The sequence below is a fragment of the Podarcis vaucheri genome (genome assembly GCF_965113315.1).
Source record: "Podarcis vaucheri genome assembly, chromosome: 1".
Lineage (NCBI taxonomy): Eukaryota > Metazoa > Chordata > Lepidosauria > Squamata > Lacertidae > Podarcis > Podarcis vaucheri.
In genome coordinates this window covers 12533903-12555880 of record NC_138759.1, presented here as the reverse complement: position 1 = coordinate 12555880, position 21978 = coordinate 12533903, and the positions used below count along the sequence as shown (strand labels likewise).

Genomic DNA, 21978 nt, shown 5'->3' with positions numbered 1-21978 from the left:
GCTCGGATCTGGACCCATGCTTTCAAGGCACAGGACGAATAGGAGTGTGGACGATCTCTGAGGTTTCTGGTTTTTTCTTTAAGTTTTGCCCATTTTGGTCCTCCAAAAGCATTGTGTGGAAAACAGAAAGCAACAGTGCAAACCCCTTGTCCCTACAGCTGTCCCATGTGGAACTTGCTTCCACGTAAAGCGCAATATGCCCAAGCAATGGTATCTGTTAGCGAGTAGGAAATAGAAGTGACATGGACGTAAAAACAACCACCCCTCAATAGCCAGCCTAGACTTCAACACTATTTTTTCTTTAAAAAGGGGGGGGGGAGAGGAAAGGCCAAATATGGTAGGTATCAATTCTGTTAGTATTTCAATTACAGTTGTATCTTGGTTTTCAAACAGCTTAGTTCTCAAACTAAGCTGGCTCCCAAACACAGCAAACCTGGAAGTGACTGTTCCAGTTTGCGAACTATTTTTGGAAGCCGAACGTCCGACGGGGCTTCTGCTAGGCTGCAGGAGCTGCCTGCAGCCAATCAGAAGCCGCACTTTAGTTTCCGAACGTTTTGAAAATCGAACAGACTTCTGGAATGGATTCCGTTCGACTTCCAAGGTACGTCTGTACCAGTCAGCCACATTTGGCACAGCTAGCAAGAATAATCTTGCAGAGTTATGCAGGCCCTCTTCTGAATCACACGGCCCTTGTTCCAGAAAGGGGAGCGGGCTGAAATTGCATCTAACACTGCTCACTGCATGAATAAAAGTGAAGCATAATGGTATGCGTTATGATTCTTTATTGGTCTACCTTGCCCTCACCCCTTACACAATGCAGCCACTCAATTTGAGGTAGAAAACCAGCTGGAGGGGGGAGAGTGGTGCTTCTTAAACCCTGCACCAATTTCCTGCTGATAATCTCCCCCCTCAGCTAATTTTACCCCAATAGGGAAAAGACACAGGTATCTTTTTCCTAGTGGAGGTAAAAATAGCCTCCAGGAAACTATTTTTAGCGTGCGGGGGGTGGGGGTGGGACGGGGACCATTCAAGAGGCTCCTCCCCACTGGCCTTCCATTTCAAAGTTGCAACCTCAGCAGCTGCATTGTGTAAAAACGGAACAAAAACCGTCTCACAAAAGCCTCGTGGAATGGCATGCGATGCACAGCTTAACTCTTGAGTTATGCCATCAAATAACCCAACACTTAAGACGCACACAACTCACCTGATGAAGAATTCCCAACCACTATGGTCTCTATTTTGACTTCAGTTACTGCCAGCATAACTGTACTGTTTTGTCGCTTTGTAATGGTGTTTACTATAGTGTTGGCTGCATTCTGAATAAGGCTGTTATCGGTCTCCTCTTGATGCGAGATGAAAGACTGGGAACAGAGAAGACAGACAGGAAACTTAAGTATTTTTTTAAAAAATAGCCATGTTACGTTATATTTAGGGGAACAGACTCAAGTCTGAGAACCTGAGAATCCCACTTTGCTGCTAAAGGATGAGTGCTGGTTTGACGCCAGAATAGAAATATTATGCTAGCATTGTGCGCCCTGTCCATTAAGAGCAGTATGGGTAAGTTACACATGACAAACTTCCGTGTTACTTACACCTCTGAGCTAAACTTAGTCATCGTTTGGAGGCTTTTAAGGTATCCAACTAGGCATCTACACTAATGATATGATCTGTTATATATAACTGTGCGCTTTCCAGTTTGCATCATAGCACAGAGTATTCTTTAGTTGCAGATGTAGAAGAGCAGCTAAGAATATCTGGCCAATACTACACCTTTTGGCGTGAGGACCTCTTTGCCTTGCCCTAATAACAAGGAAGGTGACAGCTAACAGCCTTCCGCCCTTAGGGAATCCAAGTTCATTCCCCTCTTCCAAGCTGAACTCACCTTACCTTTCTGCCAGAGCCATCAGAGGCAATTTCATGGTGACTTCACTAACCAATTTTTAAACAGAAGCAGTGCAGCAGGGAAGTCTACAACCAAACTCTGAACTGCACAATTGTAGGTAACTGTTTATTTCCTAGGCAATTCATGTTGCAAGTAGAAAGAAACCAAGTTTAGGAAGGCAACCTCTAGCTTGCTCATGTGTATCTCCTATAATCGTTGCTCTTCCCTTCTCCAACCTATGAAGGCACTAAGGGCTGACAGAGACAAGCAGGATCCGTTATTTTCTGACCAGCTCCATGTATTGAGAGAGCCAACTATGTAGCTTTCCCAATGAGCCTACCAACTACTCATCAAATCCTGAAACAGATGTGGCACGAGAGATGCGTGCTTGGCTATCCCATCTGGTTTTTGTTTGTTGAAAACAGCTGTGGTGTGTATGTGTGTCAGAGCAGTTTTACCGGGGGAAGGGAGTAATTGAAGATATTCCCTTGTGCAAATTCCCCACAAGCTACTATTAATCCCACAAAAGCGGGGTTGGGGGAAGAAACAGAGGCTCACACAGTTTCCTCACCCTATGGCTAATTCTTTACAGGAAGGGTTAAATACTTTCTTTCCTGGCACCACTGCCGCAATAAAAAAACCGGAGACTTCCACACCTGATTTTAAGTGTCTTTCTCGCTTGCGTGTGTGCGTGCATACACACACACGCAAACAAAATAGGATCTCCTCCATCAACAGCAGTCTTTGGTCCTAAGTCACTTTCCACTTTCAGAGGAACAGCGAGGACATAGAGCTGTGTTTGTAATCGTAACTGCTTTGCCACACGGAAAACAACGGGCCAGGATTTGTTACATTACTTGAAATGTTTTCCTTCTAAATAAAGAAAAGGTAGCAGCCTCTCTCTCAATTCACGCTTGACTCCAGCATTATATATATTTTATTATGTTTGTATATTTGTTGGAAGCAGCCTGGAGTAGCTAAGGCAGATGCACGAGGTACAAATAACCACCACTAACAACACACAAAACATGTATCCCATTGTTCCACCACCAAAAGAGGCATACACAGTAGCTTAAATGTTACAATCAGTAAAACAATCCATAAAACAATTTGATGGCAGTTAAGAAAAGCAGCAGAGTGCTAGGAGTCACCCACACTTTTGCTTGACCCATATTGTGTAACCAATTAACCCCCCCCCCAAAGGTCTGAGAGCTTTCCTTGTTTTGCCTTGCAAAAATCAGGTCGTACCTGCTGAATCAGATCGTATCATATGTGTGTAAAATTGGAAGAGATTTTGCTTTAAGAAAGCTTCAGTTCAGCAGGTCAGATGGGATTTTTGCAAGGCACAGCTATGATGAGAAAAGCTCTTGTACCCGGGGAACTGATTGGTATACAATCTGATCAAGATATGGGTTAAAAGTATGGATGAGCTCTTGGGCTGAAGACAAATCTCAAGTACTTCTCTTCATTCTCTGATGCTTTTTTGTTTTGCTCAAGCAGTTGTCTTAGTGTAACCAGCAATGTTACAATGGAGTTCTGAAGCTGGCTCTGTACAGGGTAGCAGCAAAAGATCGCTTAGTGGAATGCTTTAATTTTTTTGTATAGTGGCTACCAGGTTAAACCCAGTCTTTCCCTGGCTTCTACCTATCCAAGACATCCATTGCCCTCTTCCATAATTGCATTAACTGTGAACTGAAGGCCTTCTGCTCCTCTGTCTCTCACCCAAGGAAGGTCTCAACCCTATTCTCCCTCTGCCTCAAGCACTCACAAATCCAACCCTTCTGCTCTTGTCATTATGCCAGTTTCTTTGATAGATTTGGCCGCATTTCAACAATGCATCTCAACATCTGTTTAGCTTTCGAATAGTTGTCATCTGAATTGACTATTGGTATTTTATTTTTTTTAAGTGATGAAACCTTGTAATGATGTTTTGTTTCAGTGTATACTGCCTTGATATATTTTATGATATGGTGGTACAGAAATATTTTAATAAGTAAGTAAGTAAGTTAAGTAAGTAAGTAAAGTCTTCAACTGGTTTCCTGATGAAGCTCATGGTAACTAGCTCAGGGTCTTGAGTCTTTCTGACACCTGCTTTCATCAAAGCTACTACAAACAACACATTTTTAACACTTAGAAAGAAGTTTAATACTTACAATAGCAACTTCCACAGCGTTTTCTATGGAGTACGATAGATCACACAACACCAGTAGCATTCTCTCACTAGAAACGGACCTAGTGGCTGGTAAATATCTGATTTCTGAGCAAATATTTTCAACAGTAGTACCCTGTGAGAAAGAAACAAGACCAACTCTTCTAGAAAACCAGAGTATAAAAATTAAAGTACACACTAATTTCAGAACAATTTATAAATGATAAATTGATATAAGAGTAAAGTAGAAAAAAGGCTCGCTCCAAATCTCCCAGTGTCATTCGATGGACAGGCACACAAACAGGGGGCTTAAAACATTAGAAGTACTGCTCCAATGTTCAGCATTCTCACTGGACTGTTTTGTATTCTCTTGGAGCATTCTGGGAAGATAGGAAGGGAACTGAAGTTTACCTTAAATCACAGGTGGTATTAATGAAGACCTGAACAAAAGGAATGGGGGGGGGGGTTCACCTCCCAGGATGACCTCCCTCCCCCACAGAATTTATTCTCAAGGCTGGGAGGAAACAATCTGACACTACAAATGTGTTTGTCTTGTGAATTCATAGGTAGAAAAGGTAAAGCACAACACCGGCTTACTTTACAGGTAAATCCAATGTGAAATGGTCTTTTGGTTACTTATAAAGTAACCTCAACTCCAAACTGCTGCACTGACTGATGACGGTGATGGATGGGAAAGTATAAAGGGCAGTAATAAATAATTTCTATGGACTGGCATGCAAAGCTTTCCTAAAGTTGTGCTCACTCTTTGGGATTGCTGCATTTCCTTTTCACTAGGAGCAGGAGGAATGGAAGCCCACTGAAGATGCCACTGGCAAGTCAGAGGACACCCAACATTCTCAACATCCTGCAGAAGACTCCATGGTGCAGATAAGGGCCTAACAAGCAAGGCAAGTTTTGAAAGACTGGAAAGCTGGTGGCTTGTTTAAAAGACACTTTAAAAAGCAAACACAGGAAAAAGTCCAAGGTCCACAACACCTGTACCTAGCCTTCACAAAACTGGCTTGCGTCCTTGGATCATTCTGAAAGCCCTACACTGCAATCTATCACTGATGTTCGTTCTTTGGGGCAGTGCACTGAAACGCATTAGAGCATTTAAAACAAACAATTCACACCTTTCTTTAAATCCAAAGCTAACTCAAACCAAGACACAGGAGTCTCAATGGATTATCCTCGGAGGAAGCCAGCTGCACCCTAATCTGCACCCATGCAAAGCCTTTATTTCAGAACTAACTAGTGCTGAGTAATTCTGGTGCCTAGAAGCAGCACTTTCCCTTCTCTGCTCAGTGGAGCTCAAAGGGGAAAGGGCTCAGCGGTACAGGAAATGCTTTGCACGCAGAAAGTCCTTAGGTTCAATCCCTGGGAAAGGTTGTTATCTGAAAACCGAGAAAGCCTGGGCCAGTCAGTTATTAGCCCACTGGATGGACCAATGGGTCTAACTCAGTCTAAGGTACCTTCTTATGGATCACTCAGCTGAACTTCATGGCAGATGTCTGAAAAACCGGGGCAGTTGGAAGTGATAAAGAAGCACATTTTTCAAGCAAGATTTCTAGGTTTCAACGTTGTGCATTGCTTAGAAACTCTGTCAAGATGTTCGTAAGACTTTGAATTCTCACCTGGGGTACTTTGTCTCTGTTAAAAATCAGAGTGATTCTTGCACAGCTGTTGTCCAAGTAACCCGAATTGGGGGGACACTTGATGTTGACAGGAAGAGGTTCTGATTCACTGCATTCCCCCCAGTTAGCACAAGGCGGTTGGAAACATTTCGTGTACATTTTCTCTTGGCATTCTTGACCTCTGGAGCATTGGTGACTAGCATGGTCCCCATGTTTGTTCAACAAACAAGATTTTCTCCCACACCACACCTAGAATGTAGCAGAGGGGATTTTTAGCGTGTAACAATGGACAATCATGAAAATGAGGGTTGTAGTAGCTTGTAGTTCAAACAAGGAGGCTTCTCTTCTAGCTAATCCAAGCCACAGAAGATTTTGGAGACTGTAATGGTCATCTCCTATCTCAGGTGATTATTACAAAGCACAGAGACTTGCACTTCTAGGCTCAGCAATACCACTGATTTCTTTACATTGTGCATACAATCATTACAGGGATTATTCCACTGCAGAGGTCAGCAAACTTACCACGCCTCGGGCCGGTGTCTCCAGCGCCGATTGTGCGGCGGGCTGGAGAGCGGGAGAGTGCATGCCCATACGCATGCACACACACCATTTTCAGCGCACTTCTGGGTCGGAGGAGCACTAGAAATAGCTTGTGGAAGACTCCCTGAGTGAGTGCTTGAGGGCCCTGCTCTTGCCACCTACCATCTGGCTTGGGGCGGGGCCTTTGGCCTCATAAGGACTGTGTGCTGCTTGCAGCCTGCTGCCCAGGAAGACTCCCTGAGTGAGTGCTTGAGGGCCCTGCTCTTGCCACCTACCATCTGGCTTGGGGCGGGGCCTGGGGCCTCACAAGGACTGCGTGCTGCTTGCGGCCTGCTGCCCAGGAGGACTCCCTGAGTGAGTGCTTGAGGGCCCTGCTCTTGCCACTTACCATCTGGCTTGGGGCAGGGCCTGGGGCCTCATAAGGACTGTGTGCTGCTTGCAGCCTGCTGCCCAGGAAGACTCCCTGAGTGAGTGCTTGAGGGCCCTGCTCTTGCCACCTACCATCTGGCTTGGGGCGGGGCCTGGGGCCTCACAAGGACTGTGTGCTGCTTGCGGCCTGCTGCCCAGGAAGACTCCCTGAGTGAGTGCTTGAGGGCCCTGCTCTTGCCACTTACCACCTGGCCTGGGGCGGGGCCTGGGGCCTCATAAGGACTGTGTGCTGCTTGCGGCCTGCTGCCCAGGAAGACTCCCTGAGTGAGTGCTTGAGGGCCCTGCTCTTGCCACCTACCATCTGGCTTGGGGCGGGGCCTGGGGCCTCACAAGGACTGCGTGCTGCTTGCGGCCTGCTGCCCAGGAGGACTCCCCTGAGTGAGTGCTTGAGGGCCCTGCTCTTGCCACTTACCACCTGGCCTGGGGCGGGGCCTGGGGCCTCACAAGGACTGCGTGCTGCTTGCGGCCTGCTGCCCAGGAAGACTCCCTGAGTGAGTGCTTGAGGGCCCTGCTCTTGCCACCTACCATCTGGCTTGGGGCGGGGCCTGGGGCCTCACAAGGACTGTGTGCTGCTTGCTGCCTGCTGCCCAGGAGGACTCCCTGAGTGAGTGCTTGAGGGCCCTGCTCTTGCCACCTACCATCTGGCTTGGGGCGGGGCCTTTGGCCTCATAAGGACTGTGTGCTGCTTGCAGCCTGCTGCCCAGGAAGACTCCCTGAGTGAGTGCTTGAGGGCCCTGCTCTTGCCACTTACCATCTGGCTTGGGGCAGGGCCTGGGGCCTCATAAGGACTGTGTGCTGCTTGCGGCCTGCTGCCCAGGAAGACTCCCTGAGTGAGTGCTTGAGGGCCCTGCTCTTGCCACTTACCATCTGGCCTGGGGCGGGGCCTGGGGCCTCATAAGGACTGTGTGCTGCTTGCGGCCTGCTGCCCAGGAAGGCTCCCTGAGTGAGTGCTTGAGGGCCCTGCTCCTCCCTGCCACTTACCACCTGGCCCAGGGCGGGGCCTGACAGGCCTCACTAGGACAGTTGTTACTGCCGGAGAGGCACAGAGTGTTTTTAAAATGTTTTATAAAATTTTTTTTCTGGATTTTTTGTATGTGGGGGGTGGGGGTGGGATTGATGTTTGGTTGGGCTTGGGGAATTATTATTTTTTTATTTTGATGTTTTTGTAATTTTTATATTTTTTGTTTGTATTGTTGTATTGGTTTTGTTTGTTTGTTTAAGGTGTTATTTTGTTTTTAGGGGGAGGGGTCAGGGCTGCCGGGGAGTGGGCCCCAGCCCACAAAATGGCTGGGGCATGTTCCACAGGGGGGGATGCACTGGGACAACCGATCTCAGTGATCACGGGTAGGAGGAGGAGTTACGCTAAGACCAGACCATGTCATTACAGAGGAGGCAGGTTTAGTCGTTGTCTGAGGACTATCCCTGCCTCCGGGTCTGGTCCTGTCCGGACGGATACTAGAATCAGCAAGGGATACCCACATAGCCTGAAGGTGCTGCTGTGCAATGCCAGGTCAATGATTCAGAAGACCACTGCCATCCATGACTTGATCATGGATGGAGGATTTGACCTGGCATGTGTAACAGAGACTTGGTTGGATGAAGCAGATGGGCCTGTTCTTGCCGCTGCTTGTCCACCAGGTTTCTCTTACGCACAGCAACCCAGGTCATGTGGGCGGGGAGGGGGGGTTGCAGTGATTTTTAGGAAGTCATTAGTTTGCACCAGGCGTCCTATTGGGAAGACCCAGTTTTCTGAGTGCATGTTCTGGAAGTTGGGCAATAGGGGCAGTACAGGATTCCTTTTGGTGTACCGACCTCCCCGCTGCGCCAAGGATTCCCTGCCCGAGCTGCTTCAGGTCGTGGCGGATGTTCTCCTGGAGACACCTAGCTTGGTCGTCCTAGGGGATTTTAACATCCATGCCGACACGACCTTACAAGGGGCCGCTCGGGACTTCGTGGAAAGCATGGCCTCCATGGGGCTGTCCCTGAATAAGTCTGGCCCAACCCATAGCCGTGGACATGCCTTGGACCTGGTGTTTACCTCTATGGATGTTGGTGATCTGACACTAAGTAAAAGCGAAACGAAAGAAGTGCCATGGTCAGATCACTTCCTGGTGCAACTGGACTTCTCTGCGACCCATCCCCTCTGCAGGGAGGTGGGACCAATTCGGATGGTCCGCCCCCGCCACTTAATGGATCCAAATGGTTTCCAGAGAGTGGTAGGGGATGCTTTATCCCATGTTGATGGCCTTTCAGCTGATTCCCTGGTGGCCCGCTGGAATGTGGAGTTAACCAGGGCTATTGACTGTTTGGCTCCGAAGCGCCCTCTCCGATTGCATGGAGCCCGGACAGCCCCGTGGTTTTCCACGGATCTGAGGGCAATGAAACAATCGTTGAGACGGCTAGAGCGCCGGTGGCGGAGAACTCATTCCGAATCTGACCGGACACAGGTTAGAGCTCAACGTCGAGCCTACCAAGTGGCGATAGCGACGGCGAAGAAGAATTTCTTCACCGCCTCTATTGCATCTGCAGAAAACAGCAGCAGGAGACTTTTTCAGGTGGTTCACAATTTAGCGGAACCACCTGCAACATCGGGGCCCAGTACGGGCCACATGTTCTCCTGCAATGATTTTGCAAAGTTTTTTGCAGATAAAACCGCTCAGATTCGGGAAGAAGTAGACTCCACCGTGGGAGCAGGGCCGGGGCGGGAGAGTGCAAGAGTTCTGTCTGGTCAAGTTGAGTGGGATCAATTCCAATCTGTTGCCTCCGAGGATGTGGACAGGCTGCTTGGACGAGTGAAACCAACCACCTGTCTCCTGGATCCTTGCCCATCCTGGCTAATAAAAGCAAGCCGGGAAGGGCTGGGCGATGGGCTTCGTGGGGTGGTGAATGCTTCCCTCCGTGAGGGGGCCTTCCCAGACCCGCTGAAAGAGGCGGTTATTAAACCGCTTCTTAAAAAACCATCTCTAGATGCGGCCACGATGGCCAACTATCGCCCAGTCTCAAATCTTCCATTCCTGGGCAAGGTGATTGAGCGAGCGGTTGCCGAACAACTCCAGGCACGCCTGGAAGAAGCGGACCATTTGGATCCCTTCCAGTCGGGATTCAGGCCTCATCATGGGACTGAAACTGCCTTGGTCGCACTGGTTGATGATCTCCGGCGGGCTAGGGACAAAGGTGAGAGCTGTTTCCTAGTTCTGCTGGATCTCTCAGCGGCGTTCGATACCATCGACCATAGCATCCTTCTGGACCGTCTTGAGGGGCTGGGAGCTGGGGGCACTGTTATACAGTGGTTCCGCTCCTTCCTCCTGGGCCGTGTTCAGAAAGTGGTGGTGGGGGATGAGTGTTCAGACCCCTGGGCTCTCACTTGTGGGGTGCCTCAGGGTTCTGTCCTCTCCCCCATGCTTTTCAACATCTACATGCGGCCGCTGGGAGAGATCATCAGGAGGTTTGGGCTGGGTGTTCATCAGTATGCGGATGATACCCAGCTCTACCTCTCTTTTAAATCAGAACCAGTGAAGGCGGTGAAGGTCCTGTGTGAGTGTCTGGAGGCGGTTGGAGGATGGATGGCGGCTAACAGATTGAGGTTGAATCCTGACAAGACAGAAGTACTGTTCTTGGGGGACAGAAGGCGGGCAGGTGTGGAGGATTCCCTGGTCCTGAATGGGGTAACTGTGCCCCTGAAGGACCAGGTGCGCAGCCTGGGAGTCATTTTGGACTCACAGCTGTCCATGGAGGCACAGGTCAAATCTGTGTCCAGGGCAGCTGTTTACCAGCTCCATCTGGTACGTAGGCTGAGACCCTATCTGCCTGCGGACTGTCTCGCGAGAGTGGTGCATGCTCTGGTTATCTCCCGCTTGGACTACTGCAATGCACTCTACGTGGGGCTACCTTTGAAGGTGACTCGGAAACTACAACTAATCCAGAATGCGGCAGCTAGACTGGTGACTGGGAGCGGCCGCCGAGACCATATAACACCGGTCTTGAAAGACCTGCATTGGCTCCCAGTACGTTTCCGAGCACAATTCAAAGTGTTGGTGCTGACCTTTAAAGCCCTAAACGGCCTCGGTCCAGTATACCTGAAGGAGCGTCTCCACCCCCATCATTCTGCCCGGACGCTGAGGTCCAGCGCCGAGGGCCTTCTGGCGGTTCCCTCATTGCGAGAAGCAAAGCTACAGGGAACCAGGCAGAGGGCCTTCTCGGTAGTGGCGCCCGCCCTGTGGAACACCCTTCCAGCAGATGTCAAGGCGATAAACAACTACCTGACATTCAGGAGACATCTTAAGGCAGCCCTGTTCAGGGAAGTTTTTAACGTGTGATATTTTATTGTATTTTTGGTTTTTATGGAAGCCGCCCAGAGTGGCTGGGGAGGCCCAGCCAGATGGGCGGGGTATAAATAATAAATTATTATTATTATTATTATTATTGTGCGCAGGCCTCCTCCAACCCGTATGTGCACCGAAAATAATGCTTGCACATGTGCAAATAACGCCTGCGCATGCGCACAAGCTAATTCCGGTGCTCCTCCAACCCGGAAGTGGGCAGCCGCGCAGCACAGCACTGGTAAGAGCGGGTGGCGGGGGTCGCCGCGGGCCCAATAAACGAGCCTTATCCGGCACGGGGGCCTTAGTTTGGAGACCCCTGTTCCACTGTCTCTTGAGCAAGACGGATGTCAAGCCTAAGTTATAATAAGCATTAAGTGCATTAAGTGAATATCAGGTGAAACTTGGAGGGAGCAAATTAGCAAATTAATGAAGCTGACACGTGAGTGCGGTGAGGGTTGAAAAGTTTGAAGTAATAGGGAATTTAAATGATTTAGCATTCAACTTCATGTAACTACCTTAGTGCAGTCAATGTGGCCATCCAGGCAGTGGCAGTTGTTGCATTCTTGATCCCATCTGCTGCCATGGGGGAAGGATGTTCCTTTAAGCCAGCAAGACTTTCCAAATCCTATCACTTGGGGGGGCGGGGAGAGAAAGAACAGGGAATAGTTTTCATTTTAAGTATTGGATCAAGCCAAAAGAGAATACCAAGTTCACCTTAAAGGTAAAGGTAAAGGTACCCCTGCCGGTACGGGCCAGTCTTGACAGACTCTAGGGTTGTGTACTCATCTCACTCTATAGGTCGGGAGCCAGCGCTGTCCGCAGACACTTCCGGGTCACGTGGCCAGCGTGACAAGCTGCATCTGGCGAGCCAGCACAGCACACGGAACGCCGTTTACCTTCCCGCTAGTAAGCGGTCCCTATTTATCTACTTGCACCCGGGGGTGCTTTCGAACTGCTAGGTTGGCAGGCGCTGGGACCGAGCAACGGGAGCGCACCCCGCCGCGGGGATTTGAACTGCCGACCATGCGATCAGCAAGTCCTAGTCGCTGAGGTTTTACCCACAGCACCACCCGCGTCCCTGTAAGTTCACCTTACAGATAAGCTATAACACATGCCGCTGTGCAAGACACTGCGAAATAGCATTTGATATTTATTGCTCTCAGTTTAAAGCATTAAGTTACCTTCTTGGCATCTAGTTCCAGCTCTCCCAGGGGGGCAAATGCACCTGTAGCCATTTATTTCATCAATACATGTAGAACCGTATGCACATGGAGAGGACTGGCATTCATCAATATCTGAAAGGGAAGAAAACAAGTGTTTTAATACAATGCTCTATGTACAAACTGTTTACAATTTTGAAGCACAGTTCAGCCCAACCAGACATCTGTATAAAGTTGTAAACAGGCTTTATACAGTATTACAGTATGCTAAAAAGTAAGAAGACTCATCTGTAGAAGCATTAGTCAGTATCATGTGTAACCTGTGGCTGTGCACTGAAAATGCCCCCAAATAATTCTGTTTGCATTTTCCTGTACTAACTAACATTTATGTCCCAATGATCTAGCAACACTGCTGAGCATTCCAGGAATTAAGATGTTCTACTGGAGTTGTACTGCCACTAAAAGATTCAGGATAGGTTAAACCATTTTTAGTATGCATTCTTACTAGAGGAAGATATCAGAACATTACTATTTCTTTCAAGCAGCATATATTTAGCATGTGAAATGCATGTAAAGATATACTTCAAGGGGCAAGTCCTATTAAAAAAAATACCAATGCTTTGTTTATGGATACTGTCTAAGGAAAGGTTTCACTAAGGGCTGGGGTGTACAGCTTAAATACAATTTACGCCAAATCACTGTTAGTTGCATTTCTCAAATGAAGAAAGGAATTCTGTCCCAAAACAAAGCGGTCACCATTCTTTACAAGTTAAGGGTCAGGATCTGTGAATAATTCAGTTAGCTTCTGCTTCATTATTTGGGATACAGATGACGAATGCTTAATGCATCGAAACTCAAATGCAACGAAGAGTTCAGGTCAACGGCACGACCTTCTCGGTCCTTTCCTTACGCAGGTACTTACTAATTCTGCAGTCTGGACCAGCAAACCCAGGTGCACATTCACAACGAAACCAATTCACACCATCAACACAGATGCCTCCATTGTAACTGTAAAAATAATAAACCTATCATTGCAATGAAGGCTGTCAGGGCAGTTTCACAAGCCAAGAGATAAGAACCTTTGGGTTTATGTACATAATGGCCTGTTCAAATGCAAATTTCTTTTATTTGTATCAACAGACATTGTCTCACTATTCAGTCATGCAGGATTCAAGGTGCTTAGTTAATTCATAATGTACGCCCATTTAATAAACCATCTGCATTGTCTTAACTTCTCCAATTAAACATTGTTAATTAAATAATCAGTGGCACAGAGGAGGGGGTCTATTCCCATTAAGAGAAGCAGCATATTAAGGATGGCATTGAATAAGTTTTCATTCAAACCCCATATTTTCTAATAAAACGGAAAGACAATGGGACAGACATGCTTTAAAGAATACAAGGAGCAATATAGAATAATTCTTAGACCAATTGCTTTTTAAGCAAAGACACAGCTTTAGAAATGTGTACTCATTCCAAAGCTAACATGACATTTTAAAATCCACTTGCTTTCATTACATTTAGATTACTGCATCAAAAAAGGTTGCCATGTTCCAGGTTCCTATGACTGCAGAACTTCTGAATGCAGTTATAGCAGGTTCCAGAAACTCTACAACCATCACGAGCTGAGAACAAGACTTGTAAGCTTTGCAACATGTAGACAAAGTACAGTACACCAAAGTCTGAATTATTATACACAGGGCAGGAATACTGAAAGACAAAGAGGCACTGGAGAACTGTGCTGTTCAATAAGCAGATAGCAATCAGCTTTCCTGAGATTGTGGAAGGAACAATGTACTTTTAAAAAAGACTGGATAAGGACTATAAAGAAGGGATAGAAATTATTTCTCTGAATAATTTGAAGGCTGCTTCGCACGTTACAAGAGGAAAGCGTGTGTTGCCTTTGCATCCTCAACACGCATCCTTTTGGTAATATTTGACTGGAAAGAGTGGAGACGCAAACGCATCAAAATTTCACATATGAAGTAAGCACTGGTCAGTTGCGGCTCACTCCCAGGAACATTCCCTAGATGTCTGTACTGTTTCGCTTCAAGACAAGCATGACAGAGATAGGAGGACAACACTCTGTGGAAATCAATGTAGTAAGTCGCCCGAGCAGAGAAGTTCTGATGATGCGCCTTGGCTCTCAGGAGAAATTTTATGTGCATTTTACATCCAATTTCCCCTTATAGAGTCTCAGGGGAAATTGAACATAAAGTTACCTGAGACCAACAGCATATTGTCAAGACCAACTACTCCCAGGTGGGCTTTCTACATTGATTTCAAAGTGAGAAGCGAGAGGAGCCCCGTGTGCTAGCTAGCCACCCTTAGGAAGTTGAAATTACCTTTTTTAAAAACAGCGAAAGCTGACGACAGACAAGCAGCTGTCAGGCCACCTCATGTGCAAATCTGCAGGAGGCTAGGAATCTAGCAAGTGTGGGTTTCAGAGTAAGCACCTGCCCTAATTGGTCTGGGCAGATGGGGTAGGGTGTGTCCGCTTTGGAGATACAGCTTTCTGGATTCTCTCCTCATCCCTAACATTTGCAAGGCAGCTTTTAAGAGGATGGGCAGGTGGTTCTTTACACTTAAGGGTCAACTAGCCACTCATATATGCTGCTGGGAAGTACTGCTGATTGGGTCAGACTGGATACTGAGCTAGCTAGCCTTTGAGACTTCTTCCAGAGCAGGCAGCTTTCTACCCTCATCTGAAATGGTATGAACTATTTTTTGAAGCCAGATATGTCGAAGATCTTCTATCTGTAGCACACTGTCTCACTGATGACAATTATGGGTATGCATGTATGTAAACCTTTACAACTTGGCTTCTAAAAATGTGGGGCAGAACAATGTTCAACCAGATGGCAGAGGTCCCTTTCAGCCCTTCAAATGCAAGGATTTAGTCAAAATGGGCACAGGAATCTTTTGTATACACTGTGTCCTCAAATGCTCAATTACAAAACCATTGGTATTATTTTCATGTCAATATCCATTAAGGTTAACACGTATGCGCTTTCTGCTTTGTTACCGTCTTCCCACTTTAAACTCCTACTCTTGACACAAATGCCAAATACCTATAACTGAATGAGCCTAATAGCTTTAGTGTGGTTTTTCAATTTTTTTTTTTTTTAGGCTAATTTCATAGAACTTTTCAAACTACAAATCTCATATTACCACTACGGAGCAGAAACCAGGCTCCATAGGAGAATACGTATTGGCAGAGCTGCCAGTTAGCAAAGAAATACAGGAAGTTCATAGGAAAGACCAGCACAATAGTTTAGAGTATAGGGCTTAAGTAGCCTTGATTAACAGGATCATCCGCATTCAGCTATTGTACTAGGACATTTTGAAAAAAGAATGATCATGAGTACTTACCATGGATGTGGATTGCAGTCGTTAATATCTGAACAAAGAAAATTAAACTGAATCAGTGCATTGAATTATGTACACAGTATAAAAACTGCACCTTGATCTAGCAGGTCTATGTACACACAGTTTTCTTGCATGCCACCCATATAAATTTATTGGCTTATTTAGAAACTATAGAGTTTTAAAACAGAATCCCTGGTCTGTAATAAACAACAACAACAACAAATAATAGTAATAGTAGTAGTAGTAGTAATACTAATACTACTACTAATAATAATATTTCTACCCTGCCCCTCTGGCTGGGTTTCCCCAGCCACTCGGGCCGCTTTCAACAGAACATTAAAAACAGAATAAAACTTCAAACATTAAAAACGTTAAACAGTGATTTGTTAAAAGTAAAACTAAACTCAGAAGTCTTCCTGTCATATGTAGAAGGAGAAGATGGACTTTACAGAAGGAAAATGGGAGAGCATGCAACCCCAAGGTTTTTCCTGGGCTCCTAGAAGCTTTCTGAGTACCACTAAACCATGGTTTTCTGTTGTGTGTGACCAATGTCATTACATGGCTCTCATCACATGACAGCGCTATGGAAATGTCACATGACTGTTGCAGGTATAGGTGGCACACAAACATCAGTTACCGACCTCAAAAATGACACATTTTAGACCGTAAAGGCACCACTTCAACTCTTAAATGTGGCTATCAGCAGTACAGGAGAACTGTATGGTAAGGCCCATCAAAATATAATGAGGGAAAACAAATGTACTTTTAAGAGAAGGGATGGGACCTCTGAATTCATTTCTCAAGATATGCTGAGCAAGTACCAGCTTTTATGTCATTTCCCACTATATAAGGCTATGTGCGTAAACCACACCTTGTAGAAGTAATCTGGGCTGGATCCCATATTTAGAACTTTGGGTTTGTAATTTGTGTAATGACCACTTAACACAAGGCAATATTTGAATTAAGGATTCCTTTCCTTGCTTTCAACTAGATTCCACTTCCCACTGACCTTTCGACTACACAGCTAAATTCCAGATTGATGTGTGTTGAGGAAACTTCCTCTCCTATCTAATCAACTTGCAAAGTGCGTAAGGAAACAGTTTAAACGGCTCTCGAATAGTTGCAAGAAGTCATTTCCAGGTACCACAGACTGCTCCCTCACATGGAGCCACTACCAGAACAGCCTCCCTCCCTCTCCTAGCCAGCTGTTTTAGGCATAAATAAATGGTAGCTCCATGCACTATAAACAGTGGCGAGGGCTAACAACTTAACCAAGACAGAGGCAATTAAATGTAATTTCAATGCAGGGTTGAAGTTTTTGACTAGGTATAACGTTTTGTGCATGTTCCGACTTGAGCCACAAACTCAAACTGTGCCACACCTAAGCAAATCAGCATATCGGCATGCTAGTTAAAATCTCCCAAGGTAGTACTAAGGAAAATATTCCGACATGATTTATATAGGTCAGTCTCAAAAGCTGGTGATATGCAGGACTCCCAATTATAAGCAATAATGAACTTTCTGGATATTTTGAACAAGAGCTATTATTACTATTAGTAGTAGCAGCAGTAGTAGTAGTATACTGCCCTTCATTCAAAGATCACAGGGCAGTTCATAACATAAAAATACAAAGTGAGAACACAAAATACATAACAAAACAAAAACACAAACAAACCAAATAACCCCTCCCCCCAAAACCCCCACTTTTAAAAGGTCAGAGAATCAGCCCAAGGCCTGGTTATAAAGAAATGCTTTCGCTTGGTGCCTAAAAATATGTACCAAAGCTACCAGGCGAGCCTCCCTGGGGAGAGCATTCCACAAACGTGGAGCCACCACAGAAAAGGCCGGTTCTCATGTTGTCATCCTCCGGACCTCTCATAGAGGAAGGACACAAAGAAGGGCCTCAGATGATTATTGCAGGGTCCAGGTTGGTCAGTGGGGGAGGGGGTTTTGAGGTCCTTGAGATACCGCAGTCCATTTAGGGCTTTATCTGTAAAAGCCACTCACTCGCCGGATCGCCACCTTGTTGTGGTGAGTAGGCTTGCATGTTCCCATGATCCTTGTGAGTGAAGCCAAGTGTCAGTCTTGACACAAAAGAGGAAAACACTTACTCTGTGTGCACGTACGCCCTTCCCAACCTTCTTTACAAATGCAAGAAAAGGAATCTCCACTGCCAACACAGGTTCCACCATTTAAACAAGGGTTAGGAAGGCAGCTGCTGTTCTTAGCTTTAATGTTAAAAAAAAGAAAGGAAAGGAAATTAAAAATATGAAAGCGTTCAGCCAAAAGTCCTAGTACTGCATCAATCTTATGAAACGTATTTTAATCCCACCTTTTAGTTTTTAGACCCCAATGCTGGTTACAACAGTAATCGATACAATAGTCAATAACCTAACACTACAATTGTCAGCAAAAGCCTGCCAAAATGAAATGAGCTTTTGTAGGTTATTTAAAAGCCAGTATCAAAAAAAGGCAGGTGAGCCTCCCCCCCAGGGAGAATTCTGTAGTCTGGGCACTGCCCTCCTTGGCACCAACAAACCATACTTCTGACTGCATGTGTGTGTGCTATGTTTCAGTCCAACCCCCTGCAATGGAAGAATATGTAGCGATCCCTTATGGGCATTGAACCTGCAACCTTATATACAGTGGTACCTCGGTTTACAAACAGCCCTGTTTATGAACTACTCGGTTTACGAACTCCGCAAAACCGAAGTAGTGTTCCGGTTAGTAAACATTACCTCCGTTTACGAACGGAAGCCAACGGTGGAAGGGCACCAGCGGCGGGAGGCCTCATTAGGGAAAGTGCACCTCGGTTTCAGAACGGCTTCGGTTTAAGACCGGACTTCAGGAATGGATTAAGTTCGTAAACCGAGGTACCACTGTATTCTAAATGTGTCAACGATAGCTTGATGTTGCCAAAATATATTTTTACCCATATCTGTTCAGAGAAATGACGGTTCCTCCCACAGCTCTGGCTTCAAAATGGTTCTAGAGTAGCCAAGTTGAAGAAAACCATTTCTACTTCTTCTCCTGTGCAGTTATAGTCAAAACTGCCTGTGATTTTTGTGACGGAAGAGAGCTCGCTAAGCAAAAGCAAGACTAGTAAAGGGTTCCCGTTTACTATTATGTTCTAACCATGTTTTCCCCTGATCACTAATGAGATTGGGGAAGGGGGGAAAAAGCACAGGCTGTTTATAGTTAGCTTCCTGAGCAAAGCAGACGTACATCCAATCTGAATATATTACTGAGCAGATTAAGCACTTACCAATGTTGCAAGTGCTTCCTTTCCATTCTGGAGGACAAGAACACCGAAAAGTATCCCCGTCGTCGTAACACGTTCCTCCATTTGTGCAAGTATTCGCGTCACACTGGTACTCACCTAAAAAGCCATGAAAACAATTTAAGCAGCTGATCGCATGTCTAAGTTTTTTTGTATTTTTTTTTTTTTTTTTTTGCTTTAGGAACCAGAGACGAATGTTTTGTTAGAGCCAGATACACTACTATGGAATCTTACAAGCCAAAATGTTTAGAGCTTATTCTTTAGGGTGTTTGTTTTATGCACTGGAACAACTCAGGGGGTTCCAGGATGGCATGGAGCTAACAAACCTAAATGAGTAGATATATATATAAATGATTCACTCATCCGTGGAAGTAATTGCTCCAAAAGACAGTTTGAAATTAGTTTTAATTTCATAAAATTATGCCACAAGCATTGGGCAGAGCTGCAGTTTTCATTTTGATATGACAGGATTCCAAACTTTCTTTCTTCAGCTTCAATATAGTGTGCCAATTTTTTTATTTTTTTTAACTTAGTGGTTTCATTTGGGGAAAAGCAGACAGTGATTGGACTTGTTTCTACATGACTCTCTTCATCAAATCCCTTTCTGCAGTTCTTTAGAGTCCCTTCAAAGCTACTTCAGTTACTTTACAATACTTTCCTCTTTTAACTTCTGGGTTTGAGCTGAACTATACCATCTAAAGCACACTTACTTGAATGGCATGTTTTGCCTTTCCAGCCACTTGTACATTCACAATAGAAGTCATTCTCTAAATCAATGCATCGGCCTCCATTGTGACACGGATTTGGCAAGCAGTCATTGAAATCTGAAAAATTCCAAGGGAAGAAGTACTTTAGCAAAAGAGGCAGAAATTATTTTTTGAAAAGAATACCAAAAGAGAGATGCCTATCTCAGTAACATGGCTTGTGCAGGAGCAATTAGAAACTGTTTTCAGTATTAAATGACCTACGAAGCCAAGATGAGATTAATAGAATCATGGAACTGCAGAGCTGGACGGGAGTGTCATCTAGCCCAAACCCCTGCAATCCAGCAATCACTTGCCCAACGTGGGGCTCAAACCCACAACCCTGAGATTAAGACTCTCAGTATTTATATAGTACTATAGTTTAATCAGAAGGCAAATCCTACTTTAAACCATAGACTAGGCTCTTTTGACTCCTGGGCACCAAACCAGAAAGTCTTTTGAATCAAATCACCATTTGAAATCTCAGCACCTTACATCACCCCCTTTTCCCAACCCTGCTAATTCTATGGGAGGACCACAGCTCAGTAAGACAAGTGTTTGCTTCACATCCAGAACCCCTGCCCTTTCCAGATAAAGCATCTCATGCTGTAGAGCTGGAAAAGGAAACTGTGCCTGACACAGGAGACAGGCAATGCCAGGAAGCCAACACTGGGCAACATGGATTAGTAATCTGATTCGGTATAAAGGCAGCTTCTTCATGTACTCCATAAAGAATCTGATCAGTTTGGTCTAGACACAACACTTTATAGTGTTTAAAGTGGAACAATAAAAATTAGGTCCCAGACTTCTGCTCAAACGGTAAGTAATTTATATGCTCCAGAATGAATTGTTTATGGTGTCATAACATATTGTTTAATTAACAGAAGTCAAATCATTCTGATATAAAGGACAGTTCATATTTAGAAAGATACAAATGGTACTGTTAGCACTTAGGAGATGTTTTCTCTGAATTCACCTTTTCTATTTTGAGAGCTATCAAACAAGATCACAGAGACAAACTCTTCTTAAGAATTATAGTCTGGATAAGTAGAGCCACCTTCCTCTTTCTTTAGGGGTGTGTGTGCTTTTAAATTAGGCATGCACTCTGGAACGCTTGGTCAGATGAAAAAGACGTTTACCTGAGTTTAAGGCTATAATCTTAAATTTATTTTCCTGAAATAAGCTCCAGGAAACTTATGAGTAAAACTTGGGCTGCAGGTAGGGGTCAGTATCCTGGTTAGGCACGGACAAGGTTGTCACTTTTGGCTTCTCAAGGTTTCTCACTTTTCCAATCTTAAATTCAGTTCTCCAGTCAACATTCATCAGTATTTTAGTGTGCCTTTTGCCTACTGTACACATTTTTATATTTAATGTTCCCTGATATACACATTATGCAAGCAATTAATCCTAATGCATTTTTGTTATTTCCACCCACATATTTTTTAAATTTATTTTTACAATTAACAAAATTTACACACCACTTGTTTGTAGTAAAATGCATTTTATGCACCTACCCTAAACTATGAATTTTTGCACAGATTATCTGATTGCAGAACTGCAGTGTGTAAAATGTGGAGAAGTGTGAATTCTGAAGGAGAGCTGTACTTCAGCTTGCATTTTTAGGACATGTGAATTAAGTAGATTTGCATTAAAATGTGAACCAAAACAACATTCTGCCTCATCCCTACTCATGACTACTTCTGCTATTTAAACAGTTAGTTGTACTCACTTATATCGCACAGTTTTCCTTCCCAGCCTGTCTGGCAGAAGCACCTAAAATCGTTAACTTCATCTATGCAGGTCCCACCATTTTTGCATGGATTTCCAAGGCAGTCATTGATATCTAAGGAAGACAATGCACAATCACCACTGGAACCATTTTATTTGGTGTGACAAGCCACCACAAGAGTGTTCATCTATTGAGGAAAGTCATGATTGCTTCAGCTGGAAAAGGTGTGTCAGCTTGTAGAACAGAGATGGGAATAATTTTTAGGTACCAGGAGCTCAACTGGAGAAAGGTGTGAAGTTGTGGATAAGGGAACAGAGAACACAATTAAAGGAAAAGGATGCTTCTGCGCATATGCTCAGTCCAGAATTTTTTCAATGCCAGAACTAACCTCCAAGTTCTGCCACACAAAACTCCAGTCCTCTCCAAACTTTGTTTCAGCTGGTTTTGGGGGAGTTGCTATTTTTAAACATTTGAAAGCTGGAAACCCTTGCTAGTCCACTACAAATCTCCCCAAGATCTTACTGTAGATTATGATCTACCTTCTGCCTAATACACTTTTTGAGAGTGGTGGCCAAATAGAACCAATGTTTGACTACAAGATGCCTTCCGTGTGAATGTAACAGGCGGTTGTTTTGCTATGAACTGCTGAAATGGTACCCAGGCGTGTTTTAAAGAAATAGAAACAACCACCCAGCGAACCATGGCATTTGACTAATTATCCAATCAGTCTTCAAGAATTCA

The 21978-nt window shown here is 45.0% G+C and overlaps 1 protein-coding gene across 2 annotated transcripts in view; it reads right to left on the bottom strand.

Moving 5' to 3' along the window:
* Positions 1-21978, bottom strand: part of JAG2 (jagged canonical Notch ligand 2) — a 95644-nt gene that overhangs the window by 4115 nt on the left and 69551 nt on the right. For both annotated transcript variants that reach the window (XM_082216713.1, XM_082216714.1), the window contains 11 exons: positions 21238-21351; positions 19476-19589; positions 18751-18864; positions 17597-17713; positions 15489-15516; positions 13039-13124; positions 12138-12251; positions 11472-11587; positions 5666-5914; positions 4036-4167; positions 1205-1361 (listed from right to left, as the gene is read on the bottom strand). In XM_082216713.1, the coding sequence (XP_082072839.1) occupies positions 1205-1361; positions 4036-4167; positions 5666-5914; positions 11472-11587; positions 12138-12251; positions 13039-13124; positions 15489-15516; positions 17597-17713; positions 18751-18864; positions 19476-19589; positions 21238-21351 (1341 nt within the window). The remainder of the gene's footprint in view (positions 1-1204; positions 1362-4035; positions 4168-5665; positions 5915-11471; positions 11588-12137; positions 12252-13038; positions 13125-15488; positions 15517-17596; positions 17714-18750; positions 18865-19475; positions 19590-21237; positions 21352-21978) is intronic.